Here is a 12,041-nt window from a genome sequence, read left to right on the forward strand (position 1 = left end):
AAAGCTTGAACTAGCTTTAGATGCTCAAGAGATACAATTCAGATGAGAGTTTTGCAAGCATGGGCACCAAGTCATTATGATGGTTAACTATTACAACACTTCGGACAAACTTTTCTTAAAAGTAAGAACTTGCGGAGTAAAATAACCTTTCAACTTGAAGTCCACTTGGAAAAAAAAAAAAGACACAACAAGATGCCTGTTTAATTTCTCCTGCATAAGAGATTAAACAAGAGTACTATGTCAAATTACTTATAGCTGTAGTGATTTAAAAAAAAAAATAAAGGAATGATAGACACAGTATAGCTGTGCCAATGTAAAATGAAATCACTTTTGGCCTATCCTAATGATTAGTTCTGTTGTCTATAGGTGTTATCCTCAGGGCACAGAAATAGTAAAACCATTTTAAATTTGTTACTTTAAACTAAAATTCCATTGGATGATATCCCAAATGACTTTTTCCTCTAAATCCTAATGAATACATGCCTGAGTGTTATATAGCTGAGTGTTATAGGGAGTATCATCTAAAAGTATCAAGTCTAACAAACCTCTAAAAAGAGGAGATGGCTCATCATAAAAATATATGAAAATAAATTTTTAAAGCAAGTGTAGTATACTCAATATTTTTAAATGTTTAGTAGAAAATTTTCCCATTCTACGAAATAAGTATTAAATCCACTTCTCATTCTCCCAGACATTTGTTTTCCTCTAGTGTTTCTGAGCACTTCTGTGAAGTGACTCAGACATGGCCGGCTTCCTGGACATCACACCTTTGTTGTGAACGTCTTACACTCCAGGAAAGGTCTTTCTCAATAAGTACACAGGAGTCATTAATATGCTCTGTCCCATTTCAAAGGCTAAAAGGAAATGAACTATATGATTGGTTTGCATTGTTAAATAAGAAATGGCCTGGGAATTATTGATGGGTAGAAATAAGAGAAAATTTTTATTAAGAGATATATTTAAGAACCAAATAAAATATTTTAAGAAACCAGTTTATCACAGTTCCTCAATGTAAAGTTAATTATATGAAAAAAGCCATCAATTTCTCAGTAGATACTTAATATCAAACAACATATGTGTACTAAAGGGCTACTACATAAGGCACCAAGGGCTATGAAAATATATATGCAAAAGTTTGTTTACTGTTGTGTTTATACTATATATAAAATGAATATACAAATTAAGACATTATTTTTGACAAAAAATTCTTGTATATAAAAGTAGGAAAAGGGAAGGATATATATCAAAATGTTATCTTTGGGTATAGCGAATTTTTCTTTTTTTGCTTAATTGTATTTTCTAAATTGTCTACAATGAACGTATATTATTACTATTGCAAAAAGAAAAAAACTCATATTTTACCAAGAAACCCCCACTGTGGTAGGCAGCATAATTGCCTTACACAGCAAAAAGGACTTTGCAGCTGTAATTAACTTAAAAGATTGGAAGATTATCCCAGTGGTCCTCAGGTAATCATAAAGGTCTTTATAGGAGGAAGGCAGAAGTGTCAGGGTCAGCATGAGAGAGACTGGAGGATGCTATGCTGCTGGCTTTGATTATGGAGGACAGGACCACACGCCGAAGAATGCAGGTAGCCTCTGAAAGCTGGCCAAGGAATGGGATTCCTCCCTGGGGCCTCCAAAAGGAATGTAGCCCTGTGGATACCTTGATTTTCATACAAGAAGACCCATTTTAGATTTCTGGCTTACATTATTGCAAGATGATAAATTTGTATGTTTTAAACCACTAATTTTGTGGTAATTTGTCACGGCAGCAATAGAAGATGAATGCACTAGCCTAATAATATAAAGCAATCTTTGTGATGCACCAAAAAAGGAACCACGAATGCTAAAAAACAAAGATGGACATACAACATGTATCTGGTGGTCAGTTAGGAAAAAAAATAAATCAGCCTTGCTTGTTACAGGTGGGGATTTATGGACAGAAGGAGTGGCAAATATGTATGGGACAGAAAAATGAGATCAAATTGTGAATTAAAATTGATTCTTTAAATTAAGCCAAATTTGACTTCAGGGAAAGGGAATTTGGTTTTTGAAAAGCAGTTACTATACTGCCATTTTATACATTCAAAACTCAATGTTTTCTGCCAGTGCATTTACTAACAATAAATTTTGTTACACTTTTTTTTGAGTTTCAATCTCAATCCCTCATCTATAATATGTGGGCACTAAACTAGAGAGAATTAGGGCCCCTCCCAACCTACCATTCTAGAAGTCCTTGAATAATGGTACCAACTTGTTTTTGTGAAAACTGTTAAAAGAAGAAAAATTAGACATTTATCCTGCCTTTCCTGTCTGAACCATATGTCAAGGTTACCAAACAGAGGTGATGGGGAGTTTCTTTTTATGAAAGTAGTCTAAATGAAATATCGAGAAAGACAGACAGAATTGGAATATCACCATTTTGCAGTTCCTCAATGAATTAATGGATCCAGGCAATGGTCATCAATAACTGCTAATATCATAAAAAGAAAAACAGCAGATAATATATTGTTCTTGATGGAAGCACACAGACCACCTATAAAATATGTTTGATAGGCCTCAAGATCTAACGACCAACTTACAGGAAACACCACTGAAAGGGGAGCATGTTAAATGAATTCTGGCTCCTTTTACAGAACTAAAAGAACAAACCATAGAGATATTTAGTTCAATCCTATCATTTCACAAGAAGGAAAGTTGAGGACCCAAGGGAATGTAAGTATGTATTAGCCTCTGTTCCAGTCATCTATTGCTGCATAATCAGTCATCCAAACAATTTTTTTTTTTTTTTTGAGACAGAGTCTCTCTGTGTTCCCCAGGCTGTAGTGTAGTGGTATAATCTTGGCTCATTGCAACCTCTGCCTCCCAGGTTCAAGTGATTCTCATGCCCTAGCCTCCCCAGTAGATGAGATTACAGGCATGCACCACCAGGTCCAGCTAAGTTTTGTATTTTTAGTAGACACGAGGTCTTGCCATATTGGCCAGGCTGATCTCAAACCCCTGGCCTCAAGTGATCTGCCCACCGTGGCCTCTCAAAGTGCTGAGATTACAAGTGTGAGCCACCAAGCCAGGCCTATCCAAATAATTTTGAGGCTTAAAACGACAATTGGCCGGGTGTGGTGGCTCATGCCTGTAATCCCAGCACTTTGGGAGGCCGAGGTGGGTGGATCACCTGAGGTCAGGAGTTCAAGACCAGCCTGACCAACATGGTGAAACTCTGTCTCTACTAAAAAATACAAAAAAAATTATCCAGGCATGGTGGTGGGTGCCTGTAACCCCAATTACTTGGGAGGCTGAAGCAGGAGAATCACTTGAACTTGGGAGGTGGAGGTTTAAATGAGCCAAGATGGCGCCATAGAACTCTAGCCTGGGTGACAAGAGCAAAACTCCATCAATATATAACAACAACAATCATTTATCATCTCTCCTGGTTCTGGGGTTAACTGGGGCCAGCTGTGGTTCTCACTTGGGATTCCTCATGCAGTTACAGCCAGATGGTGGTTGGGGGTGGAGTCATCTTAAAGGCTTCTCACTCAAATCTGGTGGCGAGGGCTTCAGCTGGGAATACAGTTGGATCACTGGTGTCTTGGCCTCTTCACATAAGGGTGACTGGGTTCTAAGGGCAAGTATCCCCAAAATAACCAGGCAGAAGCTGCATCACTTTTTATGATCCAACCTCTTAAGTCACATGGCACCAATTAAGCTGTAGTCACCAGCCCACTCAGATTCAATGACAAAGAGCACAACTCTCTGTGGGAGAAGTATCAACACTACGTTTTAAGAAAGTGTGCAGATCCTGTTGAGATCATTCTGGAACACATACTTTGCCACAGATGCCCTTCCTACAAGATTGTATATGATCCTCCCTGTGATGATACTTATCAGACAGTGAGGAACTGCCTGCCTATCTGTAACCCATCTCTTCCACTAAAACATAGCTCCTTTCAAGAAATAATTGGATCAGTAAAGTAATCTTTTATTCCTGGCACTTAGCAGATGCTAAAAAAACAAATTGCCAAATCGGTGAACAAACATAAAATTCAGATTTAAAGTTGGAAATATTTGTAAATGTATCTGTAAATGTTCTTCATTTAAACCTCTTATGCTAGATAAACTTAAGAGACTGTCCGCTTCTAGAATTTATTACTTTTAAATTTTAGTAATGATACATCCTCACATTTGACTCATTTATCTTTAAGTAATAAGATTGCTACTAACTCAAACATTGTATCTAACAGCTTAAAATTTATCAGCAACACAAAATGCTCATCTTAATATATATTTAGAATAACTTGTGGGTTTATTTTTCTTGAAAATTGGTGGGATATTTTATGACACATATATTTTATGACACACGCCCTTAAAAGGAAATTTATGTATAATACCACTCATTGCTAAATATGCCAGATGAAACAGTTGCAAACCACTCCAAGAACTTAGTGTACTCAAGTGCAAACATACAATTTAAAAGTATTTTTATTCATAAATTATATATTTTTGTATCCTGTTACTGGATATAGCCATTCAAACCTAAATTATCACTCTATGATCAACTTTTTTTTCTCATCAGTAAATATAACCAAGATGAAATAAAATTATATAATTCAAAACTTGAAAATTAGGTATGCTATTTCTTGGCCTGAACAAGGCACACACACGTTCAACACGCTGAACTGGGTATTTTAAGAACACTGTACCTTGTAGTGCACCATGTGTAACCGTTTCTCTACTGTACCAAATGTCATTCATCAGTTCTTAATCTGTGGAGACTGTATATAATTGTTTTTATCACATTGCCTGCAAGGTGTCATCGTTAATCATGTATCTCTGTAAACAAGGATGGATGTGTACCAGCAACACTTACCAATGAGTACCTGACCACTCTTCATAGCAGATCCCCCTGGCAGCAGGCCATGGACCACAAGCCTCTCTCCATCACCCTGCTTTCCAGTTCTTCTCCAGCTCCACTTGGTCTGATGAATAATTCCAACCAGCACTTCCAGAAGCTTGAGCTGCTCTTTGGCTTTGATGACAGTTAGCTTTTTGGGGTTTACATAAACATTCACATCTTTGTACCGCTGTTGGACAATGACTCCTGTCTTCTGATTGGACTGATGCTTTAGAATGGATACTGGTCCATTGTCATTGCTATTTTTTTTATTGCAGCGCTTGGGTAAAAGTCTTTTCCTTCTTAAAATTTTGGTAAACTGCTTGAGTTTGGGTTCATACTTTTTTCTTTCTTTGTAATCATCTTCAATGATAATCTCATTTTCACTGAACCTGACATGGTTCACAGTTGGTGTCTCAGGAAGGAGGCTTTCTTCTTCATCCTCACTCAATTCCAAATAAAACAGCTCTCCATTTTTCTGCACACTGTCCAGCCATTCAGGCTCAAGATCACTATGAAAGAGAGAAAAGATAATCTTAATAGCAGTCCAATATATACAAAAAAAGGCATGTCATCCTGGCATGGGGGTGAGGGTAGAGGCTGGGGAGCAGGAAGATGGGAAAGGGTGAAACTTCTTTATTATTTCAAATTATCCGTACTATTTCTAATTTATTGTGAGCCTCAACATTATTTTCTATAGGATGCTTTTTTTGTAGAGCTTTGAAGAATAGGAGTTGGGGGAGAAGGAATCAAAAAGGCATAGCAATAGAAAGGAAAACCAATGAAAAAAAAAGATGGTCCCCTTACAGAATCTTTTTTTTTTTTTTTTTTTGAGACGGAGTCTCGCTCTGCCGCCCGGGCTGGAGTGCAGTGGCCGGATCTCAGCTCACTGCAAGCTCCTCCTCTCGGGTTTACGCCATTCTCCTGCCTCAGCCTCCCGAGTAGCTGGGACTACAGGCGCCCGCCACCTCGCCTGGCTAGATTTTTGTATTTTTTAGTAGAGACGGGGTTTCACCGTGTTAGCCAGGATGGTCTTGATCTTCTGACCTCGTGATCCACCCGTCTCGGCCTCCCAAAGTGCTGGGATTACAGGCTTGAACCACCGCGCCCGGCCGGTCCCCTTATAGAATCTATGAGTTGAAAAAAATTAAATCAACCACTGTGTGGTTACTGTTCACTTTAAACAATTTCACTGAATGATAATTTGCATTAGCAGTTGATTATGCAATTATATCCACAGAAGTATGCCATTAGGAAATTGTACATGAAAATATATTATTTGCATATAAATTATTTAGGATGGTTGTCAGGTTAAAATGAAAGCTAAAGCCTACCAGCTTTAACAGACTTTTACATAAGTTTTCAAAACAGAAACACTCACTTCACCATGAACTAAAATCTGCCCTGAAAACAACCCATTTATAATCACAGTTAATATAGTAATGATCACTTTACAGTCTATAATTTCCATAAAGCTCCTTTTTATGAAAAACTGTAGTAGAAAAAACAAAGCATATATTACATAATTCATCATGTGATTATAAAAAATATTTTTAACTGGGAAGTATGCTGCTGAAAAAAACCAAATTACTGCTATTAAAATGATTGAAATAGCATTAAGAAGCAAACATACTCATGGTAACAAACCTAAACTCTACCCTGTTCAATGTTATGAACAGTTTACCTTTCAAACTGCTCTTCTTTAAAGTGAAACTAGTTATAGCAGAAAAATTAACATGTAGAGAGTCTTTTCAGAAACATGAACTGTAATATCCCGGCCTGAAAGAGTATAATTTGTGTTGTAATCATTAAATCAGATAGAAGACATTTCTGTTTTCTGCAGTGTTTATTAGCAACTCCAGTTCTTTTAACTTAAAAGTCAAATGTCTCTTACTAAATACTTTGAAAATTAGTCCCCAAAATATACTATTCTATTACTCAACTCAAACTAACCACTGCTCTCATCTGTGGCTGGTTGTTAATATAAAATTTTCAACTACATATGAGTCATTTAAAAATAATGCCTAACAAGCTCAAAATATCAAAACTAACATTTCTTTGGGACTTGTTGGTTCCCAGTGTGTAGCATCATCATAGACACTAAGCCTCACTTGTTACAGATTATTAACCAAATATCGCTTATTTCAACCATACCTATCTGTACCCACAGAATCAATATTTAAATAACTATGCAGTTCTACTCGAGAGTCTAAATAACTATATCCCCACCATAATCATTTAGATAACAAAGCTACCTTAATTTTAATTGCTACAGTGTAAATACCATGACTGCACATTAATTACTTAAAAACATATGTATCAATTTAATATATATAATATCAATTTAAACAATGAATAAAGTGTATCAGCCTTATTATCTCACCCTTTCAACCTGGTAAGTTATTTGTATTAGAGATATATAAAAGAAACATTTTTTTCCACTTGCTAAATACGAAGATGATTCATTTCAATCTCTAAAATTTGAATGTGAAATCACTTCTGGTTATGATTCAAAGATCCAATCCAAGCAGGTGGGGGCCAAGGGGATAGCATCTTGGCATTCAATTGTGGAGCAACTAAACAGCGTCAGGAACTGTGGTAAGTACCAGAATTACAATGATGAGAATGTCAGTTCCTGCCCTCGGTTAGTAAAGAGAAAGTGAGGAAGAATTCATGACAGTACACAGGGTAAGTACAAGACAGAGCCATACAGGAGAGTCACCCAGCTTAGCCATATAGGAGAGTCAACAGCTTAGCCTAGCTGGAAGTTGAGGGGAGATCAGGGAGACCCCAGAAATCAGTTTGAAAAGGATAAATGGGGGAGGGAGAGAGATGGGGAGCTGAAGGGAAAGCTGTGAAGAGGATTTCAAACAGGAGTAACAGCATAAGCAAAGACCTGATGATAGTCCCTATGGCCTAGACGGAGAACCACTGGCAGTCTGCAGTTGCCAGAGTAAATGTGGAAGGTGGGGAATGACAGAAGTGGTCAAGCCCTAGTTTTGCCAGGGTTTTTAGATCACCCTAAGGGGTTTGGCTTTTGTAGTGCAGGTGAGAAGGCATCAACAAAGAGTTTTAAGTAGAGAGTTTATGTGTTAGATATCCCTGGATAGGCCTACTTTGGCAAGTAAATGGTTGGTGGATTTGAGGTGGACAAGACTCAAGGCAGGACTAGTCAGGGGGCTGTTTCAGTAGTTGAGGCAAAAATGACAAATAAAGCAATAGAAGAGATGGAAAGTAGGAAACACATTTGAGAAACTCTTGAGAATCACCAGAACTCTGAGACTGATTAGGTGGGGAGAGAGAGAGAGCAGGATTCAGGTTGACTGGATTTCTAGTTGGTGACTATATTTTCATGCATCCTTTTGTGCACACCCATGTGCAGACTCATTGTAATAAATGGGAACACAATCTTAATACAAGTCATTTTCTCATACTATCTCTCTCTCACATGAACACTGTTAAAAAAATCCATGCTTTATAATCACATACAAACACATATAGGGTTATTCTGTCACTGTTTTTAAAAAGTGGAATCATTATATATGTACCTATATAAAGGTATATACTTAACTTTATAATTTCTCACTTAACAATACAGCTTAGAAATCACTAGTGGCTACATAATATTCGATATCAAGGATGTAGGACATTTGGTCATTCACCTACTGATAAGCTTTGTGTTCAGTTCTTGTTTTTCCACCACAAAGCTATAGGAACCATCAATATACACGTGTGTGTGTGTGTGTGTGTGTGTATATATATCTATATATCTTTACCCAAAAGACTATACCAATTTATATTTTCACTAGTGATATGTGGGATCCATTCTCTTAATGTCTAGATTTTTAAAAATACATCATTTTAAGAAGAGAAAGACATTTTTTAAAAAGAGGAAGAAACTAAAAGGAAGATAAAGAGGTAGAGACAGGGAAGTGTATATTAGAGACCCCACACAGAAGGGCAACTTATACTGAAAAGCAAATGAACTGAGAAATCATGAAGAGCTGAGTTCAAATTTTGTTCTATTACGATTTTAACCTTTTTAAGATCGACTGATTGATTGCTTTAGTTTTCCTCTTCTTGAAAATAGATTATAGCAGTGGTTCCAAGATGGTCAAATAGCAATAGCTCCAGTCTACAGCTCCCAGCGTGACAGACGCAGAAGATGCGTGATTTCTGCATTTCCAACTGAGGTACCGGGTTCATCTCACTGGGGTTTGTCCGACAGTGGGTGCATGACAGTGTGTGCAACGCACCAAACATGAGCCGAGGTAGGGCGAGGCATACCCTCACCCGGGAAGTGCAAGGGGTCAGGGAATTCCCTTTCCTAGCCAAGCAAAGCAGTGACAGACAACACCTGGAAAATCGGGTCACTCCCACCCTAATACTTCGCTTTTCCAATGGTCTTAGCAAAAGGCACACCAGGAGATTATATCCCACGCCTGGCCCAGAGGCTTCCACGCCCACAGAGTCTCGCTCATTGCTAGCACAGCAGTCTGAGATCCAACTGCAAGGCGGCAGCCAGGCTGGGGGAGGGGCGCCCGCTATTGCTGAAGCTGGAGTAGGTAAAAAAAGAGGCCTGGAAGCTCGAACTGGGTGGAGCCCACCATAGCTAAAGGAGGCAAGCCTGCCTCTGTAGACTCCACCTCTGGGAGCAGGGCACAGCTGAACAAAAGGCAGCAGAAACCTCTGCAGACTTAAATGTCCCTGTCTGACAGCTTTGAAGAGAGCAGTGGTTCTCCCAGCACGGACCCTGAGATCTGAGAACAGACAGACTGCCTCCTCAAGTGGGTCCCTGACCCCCAAGTAGCCTAACTGAGAGGCACCCCCAGTAGGGGTAGACTAACACTTCACAAGGCTGGGTACCACTCTGAGACGAAACTTCCAGAAGAACAATCAGGCAGCAACATTTACTGTTCAGCAATATTCGCTGTTCTGCAGCCTCTGCTGCTGATACCCAGGCAAACAGGGTCTGGAGTGGATCTCCAGCAAACTCCAACAGACCTGCAGCTGAGGGTCCTGACTGTTAGAAGGAAAACTAACAAATAGAAAGGACATCCACACCAAAACCCCATCTGTACATCACCATCATCAAAGACCAAAGGTAGATAAAACCACAAAGATGGGGAAAAAACAGAGCAGAAAAACTGAAAATTCTAAAAATCAGAGCGCCTCTGTTCCTCCAAAGGAATACAGCTCCTCACCAGCAATGGAACAAAGCTGGACAGACAATGACTTTGATGAGTTGAGACAAGAAGGCTTCAGATGATCAAACTTCTCTGAGCTAAAGGAGGAAGTTTGAACCCATGGCACAGAAGTTAAAAACCTTGAAAAACGATTAGACGAATGGCTAACTAGAAAAACCAATGCAGAGAAGTCCTTAAAGGACCTGAGCTGAAAACCATGGCACGAGAACTACATGACGCATGCACAAGCTTCAGTAGCCTATTTGATCAAATGGAAGAAAGGGTATCAGAGATGGAAGATCAAATGAACGAAATGAAGCAAGAAGAGAAGTTTAGAGAAAAAAGAATAAAAAGAACAGAAGAAAGCCTCCAAGAAATATGGGACTATGTGAAAAGATCAAATCTACGTCTGATTGGTGTGCCTGAAAGTGACGGGGAGAATGGAACCAAGTTGGAAAACACTCTGTAGGATATCACGCAAGAGAACTTCCCCAACCTAGCAGGGCAGGCCAACATTCAAATTCAGGAAATACAGAGAACACCACAAAGACACTCCTCGAGAAGAGCAACTCCAAGACACATAATTGTCAGATTCACCAAGGTTGAAATGAAGGAAAAAATGTTAAGGGCAGCCAGACAAAAAGGTTGGGTTACCCACAAAGGGAAGCCCATCAGACTAACAGCAGATCTCTCAGCAGAAATTCTACAAGTCAGAAGAGAGTGGGGACCAATATTCAACATTCTTAAAGAAAAGAATTTTCAACCCAGAATTTCAAATCCAGTCAAACTAAGCTTCATACGTGGAGGAGAAATAAAATCCTTTACAGACAAGCAAATGCTGAGAGATTTTGTCACCACCAGGCCTGCCCTACAAGAGATCCAGAAGGAAGCACTAAACATGGAAAGGAACAACCGGTACCAGCCACTGCAAAAATATGCCAAGTTGTAAAGACCATCGATGCTAGGAAGAAACTGCATCAACTAACGAGCAAAATAACCAGCTAATATCATAATGTCAGGATCAACTTCACACATAACAATATTAACTTTAAATGTAAATGGGCTAAATGCTCCAATTAAAAGACACAGACTGGCAAATTGGATAAAGAGTCAAGACCCATCAGTTTGCAGTATTCAGGAAACCCATCTCACATGCAGAGACACACATAGGCTCAAAATAAGGGATGGAAGAAGATCTACCAAGCAAATAGAAAAAAAAAAAAAGGCAGGGGTTGCAATCCTAGTCTCTGATAAAACAGACTTTAAACCAACAAAGATCAAAAGAGACAAAGAAGGCCATTACATAATGGTAAAGGGATCAATTCAACAAGAAGAGCTAACCATCCTAAATATATATGCAGCCAATACAGGAGAACCCAGATTCATAAAGCAAGACCTTAGAGACCTACAAAGAGACTTAGACTTCCACACAATAATAATGGGAGACTTTAACACCTCACTGTCAACATTAGACAGATCAGTGAGACAGAAAATTAACAAGGATATCCAAGAATTGAACTCAGCTCTGCACCAAGCAGACCTAACAAACATCTACAGAACTCTCCACCCCAAATCAACAGAATATACATTCTTCTCAGCACCACATCCCACTTATTCCAAAACTAACACATAGTTGGAAGTAAAGCACTCCTCAGCAAATGTAAAAGACAAGAAATTTTAACCAACTGTCTCTCAGACCACAGTGCAATCAAACTAGAACTCAGGATGAAGAAACTCACTCAAAACCGCTCAACTACATGGAAACTGAACAACCTGCTGCTGAATGACTACTGGGTACATAACGAAATGAAGGCAGAAATAAAGATGTTCTTTGAAACCAACGAGAACAAAGACACAACATACCAGAATCTCTGGGACACATTTAAAGCAGTGTGTAGAGGGAAATTTATAGCACTAAATGCCCACAAGAGAAAGCAGGAAAGATCTAAAACTGACACCCTAACA

General features: G+C 38.8%; 1 protein-coding gene across 1 annotated transcript in view; it reads right to left on the bottom strand.

Annotated features, from left to right (window-relative positions):
• Positions 1–12,041, bottom strand: part of INTU (inturned planar cell polarity protein) — a 90,681-nt gene that overhangs the window by 67,937 nt on the left and 10,703 nt on the right. Inside the window, exon 2 of the mRNA XM_023217614.3 lies at positions 4,867–5,402. Within this exon, the coding sequence (XP_023073382.2) occupies positions 4,867–5,402 (536 nt within the window). The remainder of the gene's footprint in view (positions 1–4,866; positions 5,403–12,041) is intronic.

The sequence above is a fragment of the Piliocolobus tephrosceles genome, chromosome 3 (assembly GCF_002776525.5).
Source record: "Piliocolobus tephrosceles isolate RC106 chromosome 3, ASM277652v3, whole genome shotgun sequence".
Taxonomy (NCBI): Eukaryota; Metazoa; Chordata; class Mammalia; order Primates; family Cercopithecidae; genus Piliocolobus; species Piliocolobus tephrosceles.